The following is a 15,535-nucleotide window of genomic DNA, read 5'->3' on the forward strand; positions in this document are numbered from 1 at the left end:
TCTTTTAATGTTTTTATCTTGTGAAGGTTGTTGCTTGCAAACACTTTTCAATGCTTTTTAATGAAGATGGTTGTCTTTTGGCCTCACAGGTTCTGCCTTCTGCTATTCAGCTTGTTCTTTCTGTCAGGAGCAAAATTGTCCTTGCTACTCATGTTCCTTGTAGTTTTTGGGCTATTTAGGATTTGAAGATGATGTAGTCTCATGTTTCACATCTGGCTTATTTAGGATTTCCCATTTCTCTACAATGTTTAAAGTGCCCACTTATATGATTATAATAGTCTTCTTCAGGATGAAGTTATCCCTTCCATGATTGCTTAATCTTATTTTATGAACACTTACCTATTTTCTATCTTAGCTCACATCTCCTAAAGATCTTTCGTAGGTGGGATGCCATGGCCCATGACAGTACTTAGATTGTGCCACACACGTGAAGCAGCTGAGAATGAACATAGGCTTCAGGTTCAGATAGAACTGTGTGTGATGCTGGGCGACTTTGAGTAAGTTATTTAATGCCACTAAGTTTCTGTCTTCTCATTTGTATGATGGTATACTTTTACTATTGCTTTATGAGGTTCTTGAAAGAACTTAGTGCTGTAAGCTGATCCCTGAAAATCATTTGGTAGGTTTTGGGGATTCCCAGCATCTGTGATGGTTCCTGAGATTTGGCATGACCTTGTTTGCTAGAATGGAGGAAGGGAAGGAGGAAGGAAATAAGGAAGGAGAGTAAACTTCAGCAAGAGAAGATACACTTGAAAATTAGCAATGTTCACAGCAGTGTACATACACTATAGTCTAGTGATTCCTTGATCAACCAGTTTGAGAAATGAGGCTCCTTTGATCAAGTCCTCTTGAGGTCAGAAAAATTTTACAGGAAGAACAAGATGGTAGATATTACCCTAGATACCTACACTCTGAGGCTGTTCAGGGATGATAGGAAGCCTGACACCTGCCTTCATGGCGAGTTGCACAGGACTTGGTTGAATGTGGTAACCATGTCCTTGGGAGTCAAGACTGTCTCCATGGTGGCAGGTAGGGTGATAGTAACTTTCCATTAAGGGATTCTTGAGAGGGTCATGGATGGCTAAGATAGAAGATTGGACTTGCCATGATTTGGAGCTATGCTCCAATTTTATTTCTCCCACTTTTTGCCTCTCTAACCCTAGGGACATTATTTAGTTTGAACCTCAGTGTGTTCAAGCAGACACTGGAAAAAATGATACTATCCTGTGCTGATAGTGTGAAGATTCAGAGGAATGAAGAAATATCAAGAACAGGCAAAAACAGGTCCTGAAAAATCATTATTGTATTTCACATAATTGCCTGGAGTTCAGGGTTGGCTTTCTGGAAGAGACACTTCCTTTTTACCTGAAGCTTATAAAAGTGTGACTACCTGCAACTACAAGGTTCAGCTATCATTGGGTCCAGCTTAGCTTTATCCCTACAGATAACCACCAGTAATTGTGATTAATTGCTCCAGATTTGGCCCAGGGGACCCAGATTCTCTGCCAAATTGACTATCCTGAACAGAGCTTTTGACTCCAGTGCTCAGATACTCTCTGAAGCAGGCACCTCTGACTTTTCCATTCTCTGCTGCTGAGTGAACCTAGGGGTGTAAATCAATTTCCTGGGATTCACCAAGGGATTGAATTAGAAAGCTTTGATACTCGTCGCACAGCCAAGTGAGCAGATCATCTGGTCAGTTCTAAGCAGAATTTCAGTAACTGATGAGAAGAGGGAGACAAGGGTGGATATTCTCCCAGCATTCAACTTTGCTTGGCATATGTTCAATGATGGGGACCTCCTTTATTGGCTTCAGAAATAGCCCACAGATGCTTACAATGTGATTTCTTAATATTATTCAAAGGAAAGGACCTACAGTCCAGATTGTGCTCCTGAGAAGCAACATCTCCTTAGCTCTTTTCTTTCCTGGTACATTAGTTGTGTTTTCTTAAGCATACTGCTTTGCTGAACTTCAGATGAAGAGAGCAGACATCTCTCTCTTCATAAATGGTAAAGAAACAAAAGGAAAGCATCTTTCCCGTGAGTAACTCTTAGCAAGTATTACAGGTGATAATCTTAGAAAGAGGTCTGGACACATGTCCAAACCCCTCCTCTAAGAGAAAAACTGTAGCATCTTTAAGGTGTGAATTGGTTGCCTCTCTTTCTTCAGAGAAACTCTGTTCACACTGGGAATGACTTGCTCACCTATATAGAGGTCTCTTAAGATATGCATTTTCAAAATTTCATTTTCATGAAGCTTTAAATCCAGTGAATCTTTACAGAGAAATTCAATACAAAAAAACCTCATGAAAGTTGTGCTGCTCTGGATGAAGTGGAATTGGTGCCTAGAACTCCTCTCCTCAACTCCTCTGTCCCATCTCAAAATTTCCCAGGTTTCCCTAGGACACAGCTGGAAAAATCACTGTTCTATAGGTTTCTCCTGCATGGTTCATTTCAAAATGTTGGAAGTATCATGGAAAACCTGATGAAGACTCCAACAATAATTTCAAAAGTAGCTGGAAGTTCAGGGAGTATTATTAATGATATAAAAGAGCATGAGTTAACCAAAGCAGACCAAAATGCCATTATACCACCTATGAGAGATGAACCTCTAAGACTACTTAACTTTTGTAAGCCAATTTTACTGAAGTGCCTATGAAATGGTGATTTTAAGATTCAAATCAGCAGTTTGTACTGGGTTTACCATAATGCCCTTTCCCAATAGCATACAAGATGCCTGGTGTGGAGTCCAGTTTTCTAGGTCTGAGGAACAATGCATTTGAAAAGAAGTATACTGTTCAAAAAAGGCAGGACATATTTTTTAGGTTCATCAGGTTCAAATGACACAAAACAAGATAATTATCTGAGTGGGTTCTGAATTAGGGTATTCAGAGACCTTTTCTTTCATTAGGTCTTGGTAGTTATAGTTCATGGGCAAGGCAGAGGATTAAAGACAGTTTCACCCAGAAGATGAAGCAGCTAAGCCTTGGAGATTAACCAAATATACACACCACTGTAGGAGCATGGGTAACATATCAGGATTGCACAAGACTTTAAAAATAAAAAAGGTGAAACCTCTTTTGGCTCCATCTCTGGGGAAATTTGTTACAGATCTCACCTGTAAATTTTAGAACCCCATAATTCAAAAAACAATAAAAGACAAATAGATACAATCAAGACCAGGCTTGCTTGGAGTTATACACAAAGTTCCTATGAGTCATCCTTATGACTCTTTGGGAAGGGAGTCTGAAGTTAATGCTGGAGCTATCAGTGGTTTCAGGTTTAACTTTTAAAATTCCATAAGAGTAAAAGGATTTAGCAAAATGGCAGCATCAGGTGTGTGACTCTCTTCCTAGGCTAGTGGGAAGTCAGGTCCTTGGCCTCTGTATTATGTACCCCAAATGCCTTGACAGTTAGAACTAAGGCCCTTTGAATGGGAAGATTGTTTACCTTCAGCTCACAGGTGGATTTGACTTCTGCTTCACTGGAGGCTGTTCAAATTCCTATTTGTAAACCAATATCGGAGCCACAGTGCAGAACTATCTCATTGTCCTCAACTGTGAGTCTTCAGAGAGTCTTACTTCCAGAATGTGTAGACAAACTCATAGAGGAATATATTTTGGAGGAAGAGCTGGTGGAAGAGAGGGGGGAAAAGGAAACTAGATAGTGCTCCCTCCATCTCTATTTTATACCTGACATGAAAGGGACACTTTTGAGATGCTGAAAGGATGGGATGAGAGAGAGAAAGCACAGAGTTCATTCAACAGGTGGCAAAAGAGACCTGATTGGGTTATTTTAAGGGATCATTTGATCCCTTAATATATGCCATAGTGAGCTGCGGCAGAACCAGGGGTAGAACACAGTTTTCTCCCTCTCAGAGTCTAGGGCTCTTTTGTGTGACCATGTTCCATTTATCATCTTATGATGAGTAGCAGCCTGCTGGTTCCATTTCACCTCCTATTCCAATGTCCTGTTTCCTTCTGTGGTCCAGAGACCGTTGCTTCTGTCTTGACACCAGATATTCTTGTAATTCTTTCTACCCTTCATAATCCCTCAGTCTCCAGCAATCTTGACATCTAAAATGTCCTTTTGGTTATATCCATGTGGTTGGATTCATTTCTGTGAACTTTCCATTGTATAAATTACTTAATCTTTCGGGTCCTCAGTTTCCTCTAGAGTGAGTCTAGTTAAAACTTTAGCACCCTCAAACACTCATACTCATGGGTGCTTGTGTTGGCTTCCTGGGGCATGCCTTCTATATAAGCTGCTCCATGGGTTGAGGGTTTGGAGCAGGATGGAGTCAGCTTCTCTCCTGTAGCCAAAATAAGAAACAAGTGGCACTTCCCCAAATAAAGAAGAAATAAAAGAACCTTTCCCACAGAGCAGGAAAGGGAAAGGAGGACAGATAGAGAAGAGAGAAGGTGAGGTAGAAGGCTCATTTAATAAAAAGATGGTATCTTTGAAGGCCAATTTGAATGTGGTTCATTTGTTCTCTTCAGAACCATTTTTCTTCCTTTATCTTCCTCCCTACCTGCCTATGCACATATCCAGCATCCACCCATCCATTCCCATACCAGCATCTCTTTCTGTAACTCACAAGAGATGAACTATCTAGGAAGAACAGATGACCTGGTGGATTCCCTAAGCCACCAGACTACTGTTTCTCCAGTCGTGTGTCAGCAAGTCTGTGGTTCTCCCAGCCAGATGTCCAGCATGACCTCTGTCCTTCCCCCGTTTTTGTGTCTATGACTCCCTTCCCAGTTGCAAGTGTCCTGGGTCAGCCTGAAGGACAGCTGAAGATCTCTTAGGTCCTACCCTATTATGGTGTGCATATTTTTGATAAAAGGCCAGCAGAGGGTAAGGACTTCCCTGGGAACAAGAGAACAAGAGAGGAAGGAACATGGCACAGATCCCTCCTCTCCTATGGAGGAAACTTTAGAAGCTATGGAGTTGCAAGCAGGAGGGTGGCTATTTGAATAGACTGTCCTAGGCTCATGATGGTCATGGGGTTTCTGGAACTGTACTGTGGGAGATTTTTGGTGAGGGAAGCAAAGGGAGAATCCCATTTGGAGACCAGAGGAGAATAGGAGAACAAGATGTCTCTGCTTGGAAAGTGAAGAGATTTCTCTTCTCACATCCTTAAGTCTCATTCATTCCTTCATCTTCCTGTAGCCCTCCCTTGAGCATGGATAGACAAAAAACAAAAACAAAAAACAAAAACAAAAACAAAAAAAAAAAAACAACTGAATTTATACCATGAGAGAAACTGTAACTCTTCAAAAACAGAAGGCAGGGTCGTTCTCCTAATATTTGAACGTGGGCTGCTCCAGAGAGTAGTAAGACGTGTCAAGAATGAGATTGGTCTGAGCAGGGCCCTGGGAACACTGCCCTGCTCTACCAGGGAGATGAAAGAATTTTCTCCTTCCTTTGCCTTTTAAATGTAATTCTGTCTGCCCTTCTCTCCCCTGGGCCCTCTAGCTGGGAGGGGCACCAACTGTAGGCACCCTGGGAATGGCAGGATCCTTTTCATTCGCTGCAGACTGATTGAAGTCCCTAGAGCCATGGTGGATTTCATTTTCCTCCTGCTTTCTGTCTGCCTGTCATCCCTCCCCACACAGCTAGGCAACCAGTGGCAGTGAACTGCTTCCCAGTGGGACTGGATGGGATAGGGAGTCAGAGCGATTGATGGTGAGGAAGGGTCTTGTTCTGGGCTTTTGAAGGCAATGGCTTTGGTGAAGAACAGGCTTGTCTTTTCTTGCCTGCCTCAGTTTCCCCTGAATTTCCGAGCATTTCCACCCTACCTTCAGGATAAAGGCAGTATCTGTCTGGAGTGGAACTTGACAAGATGATCACCAGAGGACCCTTCCACAGAGGGCCTGGGGATTGAGAGAGTCATGCAGGCTTTTGTGAACTAGCAATGTGATCTTGGAAAGGTCCCTTAGCTTCTTTTTCTACAAAGTAAGAGTTTTAAAAACTTGCTTTTGTTATAAAGCATTTGCCTTCAAATGAAGTTGCATTCAACAGACAGGGAAAAGGAGAGTCACTCTGGGTGAAGGGAAGGAGGGGGACCCAGGGCAGGCCCCTTGTTGGAACCACATTCTCTCACCCCAGTTCCCAGCAGAAGTGACTGCTGAGTCCCCTGGGGACACAATATCTTCTTCCTCCTCAGAGACTCACAGCTGCCTTTTTCAGGCCCTGGCACTGAACTGTCCAGATTTAGGTCGTCTGTGATTTTGAAACGTGATTTTTGAAACATTTGTCCTATGCTTCTAATTGAAACCTGAGCACCTTTCCTGGCTACAGAACGTGTGGTCTTCTAAGAAATCACCTGCTTTGGGGAATGCTCACAGTACAGGGGCTGTGTCCTGCCCAAGAACTTGCATTTGGTGACAGTTTGGTTTGAGCCTGGCAAGCAGGGAGTTGTGGCTGGATGGTGAGGAAAGACAGGCTTTTGCATATTATTCTCAGGGCCACACAGAAGGCAGGTGACAAGGCTTGCCTTTGGCTGCTTGCGGGTCAGCAACCACTGTCAATGCCCACTAGACTATGAATGACATATTCAGAATCTGCAAGGTGAGAGAATGGAGATGTCATTCAGTGGCAGAGCCCTTTGCTCAGCAAGTGCAAGACTTTGGGTTCCATTATCAGCACTGCAAAACAAAACAAAACAAAAAACAACAACAACAACAAAAAAAAAAAAAAAAAAAAAAAGGGGAAAGAATCAGAATGTCCAAGATAAGGGAATTCAGGAGTTTTAGAAGTTACTTGCTTACCATCCCTGGTGCCACTTCCCTGCACCTCCTACTCAGCCTCAGGAACCAGCACAGCTGAGCTGCGAATGGGCCCATTCATCCCATCCCTTGTCTGATCTGTGGGAAAGGGAGAGCCCTCTCTCTGGCCTGTGGTGGATTTGTTCACTGTTCAGCTTCTTTCACTTGCATATAGTTCTTGCTTAAATTTAACCTCCGACTTCTACACACTGAAGTATAAGCCAGTATTCTCTCCTAAAACCGGCAGCGGGTAGAGAAGTGCTTGCTGACATCATGGGAGCTGATTAATTCATTCAAATATTGGAGTGCCTCCTTCACGCAGGAAGCGCGCCTGGTGCTGAGTGCCATTTCCTTTTGTCGACTTGAAGGAGGCCTTAAGCTGCCTCTCACACTTCTGTTCTCCACACTCAGCAATTTACTCATTCTCGCCCTCACCTCGGGGTTGACAATATTCTCCACTTTTCTTTTAAGTCATTTGACCAACAGGTTATTTAGTGACTAAGTGTATGTCTAGAAGATAATGTGCCAACTGTATTCTGGTTAGAAATGGTCTTTGGGGGCATATTCTTTTTTAGCTGAATAAAGCAAAAAAAAAAAAAAAAAGATACATGCAAGAGCACAGAACTGAGGTTTCAAAAATTAAGAACGAAACTGCACACATCTGACACCTTTCTGAGAGAAGGAAAAAGAGGATCTACCGTTTCCAGGGAGAGTGGGATAAACCTTGACTTTGTCGAGTTAGACACACAATGAATCATAACCAAAGACTGTAAATCTCTAGTTCCTATCAAGCACATGGATCTGGTCTTTTCTCAATCACCAAACCACTGATATGAGGAAATAGTGCATGTTTTGAGATGCCTTGAACACACTTGTGGTTTATTTTTAGTGGCAGGATCTCAGGACTATAAGGAACTGTACGTTTTGATCTCATGCCTCCTGCTTACCTGGTGAGCCCTTTGGATGTGCTGAAAGGGTCTCTGCTAGCTACCCTTCTCAGGGCTTGGAGGATTTGGGCTCTGGTTCCTGTGTGCAAACACACGATGCTGTGTGTGTCCTTGCCAAGGTTACTCCCTTGCCCATACCCAGCCCCACCCAGCATTTTGGCCCTCCTCCCACTTGCCCAGCTCAGATTAGAGGCTTAAATTGTACCGATAAAAATTCAGAAGAGTGGATGATCATCACCAATTGAGTAAGAGTGTCTGGAGGAAAGGATAGTTAAGGGTCATTCACCAGAAAACAAGCTTCATGTTACTGCCTGTGGCTCATTTGACCAACACGCTGGCACTCAGCCTTTTTCCTGTGCCACATCCCCTCAACAAATGGTCTCTGATGTGCTATCATTCAGAGTCATCTTATAGAAGAAAAAGCCTCAACTTCAGGAAAATGTAGTTTGGAATTTAAATGCCAAACGCACATACTGACATGCGACCTGGCAAATGTTACTTAATTTGCTGAGTCTTAGTTATCACCATCCATAAAGTGGAGGTACTTTCTGTCTCATGAAGGAATTGTGAAGATTGAAAAAGAAAAATCACACAAAGCAGCAACCCGTGTGCAGGGACCCAGGCCATGCTCTGTGTATCAAATCCTACCCCCACTCCCTGCACCCACTTCTGGAGGAGGCTGTGGCTGACATTGGATAGACACACAGGCCGGCATATTGGGACTGGTGAGCCCCTGTCCCTCTTCCTGTACTCTTTCAACTGATGCCACCTTTTTGTTTTTAAGGCTCAGTTCAAATTCCATCTCACTCCAACAGCCTTACCGTGACCTCTCTTGCATCATCCTTTGAGTTTGACGGGCGGCCCCTACTACACTCCACTCGTACTGAAATGCATGTTTGACTCTTTAACCCAACTGCACATTCCTTGAAAGCAGAGGCTGAGTCTTCTAATGATGTTGGCCCTCAGTGCCTAGGCAAGTGGCCGAGTGGGTGGTTGCTTGTTTGTTTAGTTATAATCAGAGGGAACACTGACTCTTTACTGGAATGCAGACTCCAGCCTGCAGGCTGGACAGGCCAGGGGAGAAAATTACCCCAGCTCTAACTCCACTGAGGTATCACCTTTGGCAGAGTCACTGAGGGAAGCTAAAAAAGTCCTAATGAGCTTTTGTAGAGGCTGGAGGTGCTGGAGCCCAGCATGGCTCCTTCTCTTTTTTGAACCAAACAAAATATTGTTACAGAAAACATGAAATCTTTCCTGGTTTTCACAAATGCTCTCCAGGCCTAACAAAGCTAGCCATCACACCCCTGGAATCAAAATGAGCCTCTTTCCTTTCTCTCTTTATCCCACCCATTCCCAGCATTTTTTAAAGCAACAATGAAGAATGTGATTATTTCGTTAATTGATCGTGTTTTATTGAGTGTTTTTCTGGTGCCAGGCACTAGAGAGAATGCAAAAAAATAAATAAATAAATAAAATAAAACCTTAACCTTACCCTTCAACATTGATTAAGCAGAGAGCTGTGGAAATATACATAATCCTGGTTCTTACCCTCTAATATTTATTATATATGATTGTTTTAAGTATAAGTTATGAACATCTAAATAGTAAATAAAATCCCAGGCAGCACAGGATAAAGGGAGACGGAGTTTACATGTTCATGAAAAGAGGAAAGGGTTGTTTTAATTGCTCTGACATTAAAAAAGAAAAAGCTTTTTAGAGAAGATGGGTCTTTGTCTCTGAAACTGTAAATCTTAACTTCTTGTATCACCAGCTAGTTTGATAGGAGGAGTAAAGCCAGGGACCTTCTCCCTTGGAAAATGTAGACATCTATAGACTTGCACATAATTATATGAACAGTTTCAGGGAGCCAGTGAACCTCCTGAAGTCCAACCATAGCCCTTGATCTCTATTTAAGACCTTTGCAGAATTGGTAGAACAAAGAAGGAAGGGAGCGGAGGGTGGCAAGAGGGAGCTGAAATCAGAGAGATCACAAAAGTGATGGGCACGCAGAGAGAAGGCCATCTGGTCTAGATTCCTGGACACACCAGCTTTGCCTCTTGTGACTGTGCTTCTTGAGCTCTGATCCAGGCTGTGGTACGTCCACAGCAGGTCAGGAGTCTTGTGGATGTTTTCTGCAAACTGTTGGAAGTATCACTAAGGAAAACCCTTTGGTTCTTTTCCAGCTCCTCACAGCCAGTGACCTTGCAGCCAGCGACCTCAAAGGATTTCAGCCACAGGTGAGTTCCCCTGATGCTTTCACAAAGTTTGAGTGAGTGAATGTTCTTGGGTTTGGTCATGAGTAAATGAACTTGGCTCTAGGACAGGAAGGTCCAGCTGGGACCTCCAGCATCTCTGACTCCAGGTGTGGACTGTGAGAATGACCTGGTAGCTCTGCTCCCTCTACCTCCTCTCTCATCCCACTGTGCACAAAACAGCTTCCTTCAATTCTTGCTCTTTTGGTGTTTTAGAGCAAAGGAAAATCTAAATCCAGATGTTTGGCATGTTGAGTGGTAGGTTACCCAGCTGATGAAAGGGCTGAATTGAAGCAGGCAGAGGGTGGGCTGGGGCTGGGGTCCTCCCGTGTATTTTTCTCTATTTGGACAAGATATTCACATTTCTGTAATCTCCATGTGCAAATGCCTTGCAGTCATGGTCTGGTGGCGAGGTTAATTTCAGACTCCTGCAGAGGCAGACAGTTGAGTTTTGCTGATCTTGATCAGGAAATGGGCCACTGTTATCTCTTGTCAGAATGCTGTTTGGATGTCACCATGGGCCAGCCACAAGAGGATGCAGGCAGGAGCTTTCTGGGGACCTGCTTAGCAAGGAAGAAAATGGGAAAGCATCCTTCCTTTCTGTGGAAGACGGGGAGGCATTGTCTACATACACACAGACCAAACACACAGATGTGCCAGTCTGTGTAAATAGAACATGATAGAAAGGTAAACCCAGTAGTGATGGCTGTCATGCTCAGACCCCCCTTTTTCTTATGAAACCTGCTCTGACCCCAGTCAAGTACTTGCCTTGTGATGCCTTGGTGGAAAACGCTTCACATCCAATGCTGGTGCACTTCTGGGTAGGCCACGCAAATTGCTGATATCCAGAGTTCCACGTATTTGGCATGGTTTCTTCTTTAAATATGTTTTATATGCAAGAGCCCCCGTGCCTCACTATGCTTCTTTCTCCTTTGTGGGTTCTATTCTCTGAGTGCTGTTCCACTGAGGACAAAACCCTGAAGGGAAGTATCCCTACATCACATGGAGTGAGGGAACAAGGACACAGAGTGGACAGTGAGAGGCTGGAGGAGGAGGGATAGCAAAATCAGGGACAATTAGTGAGAGTTAAAAAAAAAAAAAAAACTAGATCCATATGCCAGTGTGGGGTGTTTCCATCAGTCTGTGGATCCTCTGTCAGAGATGCTGGGAATTTGCAGAAATAGAAAGCAAGCGAGCCTTTTTGCCAGTCACTGAAAACGGGTAAGTATTTAAAGTACTCATTCACATATTCACACAAACTTCCAGTGGACCTAAGGGAATGTGAAGCCAAAGCAAAAGAAAATCAACATTTACTCCCACCCCACACTCTTCCACACCTCCATACCCATCCGCTAGCATCCCAGCTGAAGATTTCTTTTTAATTTTTATCTGAAAACTTATATGAAGAAAGGGGAGAAAAGGCTTTGTGTGATGCTATTTTGCTGCTGGGAAAAGTACATAGTGGAGTTTATGGAAGGTGCGTGCATGTGTGTGTATGTGAGTGTGTGGACATCAGAGTACGGGAGCATGGCTTCTTCCTGGGGAGGTCACTCTTTTGTGTGTTTACATACGCTCTTGATACTAGATTTAACATGAACTAGTAAGTGAAGGGAAAGTTAGAATGTTTGAGGTTCATCCATCATTTTTGTAGGCAGGCTCCTGGAAAGATAGCTTCCACACTTCCTGACATGCATCCCACCGTTCCAAGTGCACACACACACACTGTCCTGGTTCTGCTCAGCTCTCCCACATTATTCCATTTGTATGTCATCTCCCTGAGGCTAGAACCTTCGATGTGTATTCTTCACTCTCCAGGATGCCTGGACCTGAGGCCAGGAAGTCCTGAGAACCTTGTGGCCAGTATGTAATGCCCAGATCAAATGCCTAGATCAAAGTTAGTGCTCCAGTGTTTTTCCTAAGTCGGAACCACTCGGATGTGCCGCAAGTCAACACCACCCTTTGGGTGCTTTTCCAAATAGAAACAAAGCTGCCCACATGGTTTGAGCTACCCCCTCCCACCCCACTGCACCAAATTGTTGGCTTTTGTTGTTATTTTTTCCTTTCTTTCTCTGGGTTTCAGATGAAAACAGTCCCATGCATCCTAATGCCTGCAATAATTCATGGGCATGTTCCTTTCAGGACTTGTCACACTGGCTGTCAGGAGGGACTCAGGAGGAACCCTCCCTGAGATGACTGTGAGCAGCCTCTCAGCTTTCTCATGGTCTACACTTAATCACTTGAGTGTAGGTGGGTTTTGCTTTTCCTTTGATGCCTGTTTTGTTTGGTGCTGGAAACCACTTAAAGAAGATAGTTATGATTTCTTCCCTAGTCTTTGATGACTTTGAAAGTGTGAATAGTAGCAACTGTATTGGGCTGGGCTGTTCTGTCCGTCTGTCCCTGTGCTCTCTGCGTAGAAGTGAATGTCTACCTTTCTCTCCTTTGTTATTGATTTCCAAAGGTAGCACCCTCTGTCCTGGAAATGAACACATGACTGCAGGTGGGACCTGAGAGGCCATCCTGTCTAAGCTATTGTACGGTGGTGGCAGGCAGTCTTCTCAGAGGTGATGAGCTTGTCTTTTGGGCAAGAGAGCTACAGCTCTCTCCTAGAGTCAGGCCCTGGCTTAGAGGTGGTAATGTTCTCAGTGAGTTTTCAAAGCCAGATGAACAAGCTTCTGAAATTCACACCTAAACCACCCTGACTTTTCTCTCTTGTTTGGTTTACCCTCCAAAACATGACTCCTTTTATCTTCTAACATCTTTTTCTTGTCTTTTGAAGCAACAGACACCCATGAGTCCTCTCCTTTTAGCCTTTGGGTGATTGGAAGGAAGGACCCTCATCTTCTTTTGCCAGATCCTTCCTCTCCACCACCAGAGGAATAAGAGCTGGCATACCACAGTCTTTAGTATAAGCTCTTGTCTCCTCTTTTATGTATTCCTTGACCCCTAGTAGAAGAACTCTAAGTGTTTACTCTAAAAGTTTGGAATACACCAAAAAACATACAAATAAATTATTCCACCCCAGAAATACAGATGATGGCATTTGGGGGTTATAGTCTTCCCTTCTTAGTTCTGCATAGACATGTACACCTCTCGAAATTTTTAAATTGGTGCCATATTTTATATGCTTTTTTATTACCTTATTTTTTGTTTATTTGCTTGCTTCCCATGTCCCTGGAAAGTCATCTAGCAACTGGCTATCCTTGTACTAGTTGCCAGTCCCATCATTTATTTATACTCCCCTCTCACTTGCCTTTTGCAGGCTGAGATCTCAAGGAGCTAGCAGAGGCTAGCCCCCAGTGCCCTCATGTAGGGCACTGCAAGGCTTCTTAGCATTCATTTCTTTTTATTTCTTGGTTCCTACAGAGATGTGAGGGTCGCTGACACTTTGTAGTAGACTGCCCACCAACTTGGGCACTGCTGACAAGGGCCCGAGTGGGGGCGTGGTAAAGAAATAACCAGTCTGGGGACCAAATCAGTCGCAGGCTTCCTGTGCACAGCCGTGGTGTTGGAAAAATGACCTTATGGAGAAGCATCCTCCACAGAGGAGAGACTGGGCTAAAAGTCTTGGTGTTCCCTGCTATGTAAACTTGCCTTCATCTCAGAGAGACTTCCATTAGGAAAAATGGACTGTTACTTCAAGGAAGGAGCAAGAGTATGAGCTGCCTGTGAAAGGCAGCCATTTTTAATGAGTTTCTAAAATGTTAATTGCTAATTATGGCCAAGGGCACATTGAAGTGAAAGGTGAGAAAAGAATGTGACCTACAGGAAAACATTTCCAGTGTAGAGAAAACAGGGCTTTCAGTCACTGAGTTGCCATTTCATTCATCAGGTATTCATGCAAGACCTTTGTGTGGGGCTCCCTGCTGTGCACAGACCCTTGTCTAGCAGTTGACAGTTCTGGAATGTTCTGGCACCAGTGTCAACATTGTGACCCGGGGAAAGCTACCTAATGACTATGATCCTCATTTTTCTTATTAAGCAAAACTGTTGTGTGGTTTATCTCATTGATTGTTGTGAGGATTCAGTGAGACAATGCATGTAAGAGCAACTTAGTAGGAGGCCTGGCACATACAACAAATTCAATTATTTCTCCCGTTAGAGTAGTACTAGTTAAGTTAATTCAAAATTTCAGATGAAGGAGAAATTTTATCTTCATGGAGCAAGTGTGGAAGTCTTCTAGACAGAGGTGCACATACCTGGACTGGCATATGTAAGAAGTGAGATGGTGAACTTATTCTGCAGCAGGGGAAGCCTGGCTGTGGGCCATAACAAGGGTGGCAATGCCTGTGTGTGTTCAGAAGACTTGTCTACCTCGGAGGAGCCTGTTGGGAAATCACTTAGAAATTAGAATGGGGTCAGATTTCAGATCTTTGACAAAATAAATATTATTGAAGTTCTCAAACATACATAAAAGTAGGCATGAACATATAATAAATCCATGTATCCATATCCAACTTCAATAGCATGGTGCTACAAAAGCCCACCTTGGTAGCACTTACTGATTTTCATGCTGTACATGTTCCCATCATGACCAAGTTTAAGCTACCAATGGATTAACAACTGATTCACAAAGTCCTTGTCAGCTCTCCAGAGCTGACATGAACTGACTCCACACCACAGGGCCAGCTTCAATAACCGATACCACCTTGACCATCTTATTTCATCTCTATTCCCAGTTACTTTGATTTTTAATTTACTTTTTTGGATGGAATATTTTCAAACAAATCCAAGTCATCATGTCACTTTACTCATAAATACTTGAGTAAGCTTATCTAAAACAACAAGGGATTTATTTATTTATTTATGCCATTATCTCTCTCTTTAAACCATTACAAGTCATTATCACACTTATCAAAATCAAAAGCAATTTCATAGTATTTTCTGGTATCCCATCCATATGCAGATTTTTCAGATCATCTCAACATACCATTGTATAAATGAGTCAAGTCAGAATTCGTAAGTTGGATTTTGCATTCCATTGAAGAACAGTGGGGGTCATTCTTCAGTCAGTGAAGGTCCAAGAATAGCCAGGAGTCAGAAATGTGACACAAGGAGACCATGCTGTTGGTGGAAGATGTAATGGGATGAAGAGAGGGCCCCCCTCTAAGCCTCTGCCATTGGTCCATAGGGGAAGCTGTAGCGAATGAAACTGACTGGCACATTAGAGATGCTAATGAAGGAAGGCATACGAGATTTGGAGGTGGGATCAGTTGAATGATCACAAGCCAGCATCCAAAGGAGAAGGATGTTGTCCTCCCCAGATGAACCCTGAGTCCGTTCTCCTGAGGCCCCATGATCCATCCTACTCAGTGATCACACTACGTGCAACAAGGCCCGGCTCCATAAGTCTTCACCCAGCAATTTTAATTACAGAACTCCCAAACATTCTGTGAGGAGAAGCTGTTTTTTAGAAAGATATGATAGGGTTTCTGAGTAGAAAGAAGCCCCAGCTGTGATCATCTCCCAACAAGAAGGAAGGCTGAAGCAGAGCAGGAACTGCTGCAGGAACCAAGCCTCTGTGTTTGTGTCTCGTGCTTTTGTTTGTTTGCTACAAATGTGTTCCTAC

General features: G+C 43.4%; 1 protein-coding gene across 8 annotated transcripts in view; it reads left to right on the top strand.

Annotated features, from left to right (window-relative positions):
- Nucleotides 1-15,535, top strand: part of SETBP1 (SET binding protein 1) — a 354,347-nt gene that overhangs the window by 169,264 nt on the left and 169,548 nt on the right. For 7 of the 8 annotated variants that reach the window (XM_079109076.1, XM_079109081.1, XM_079109078.1 and 4 more), the window contains one exon: nucleotides 9,901-9,954. In XM_079109076.1, the coding sequence (XP_078965202.1) occupies nucleotides 9,901-9,954 (54 nt within the window). Of the gene's footprint in view, nucleotides 1-5,265; nucleotides 5,959-9,900; nucleotides 9,955-15,535 lie in introns of those variants that run through there. The other variant, XM_079109082.1, reaches the window with a different exon arrangement.

The sequence above is a fragment of the Sciurus vulgaris genome (assembly GCF_902686455.1).
Source record: "Sciurus vulgaris genome assembly, chromosome: 13".
Lineage (NCBI taxonomy): Eukaryota > Metazoa > Chordata > Mammalia > Rodentia > Sciuridae > Sciurus > Sciurus vulgaris.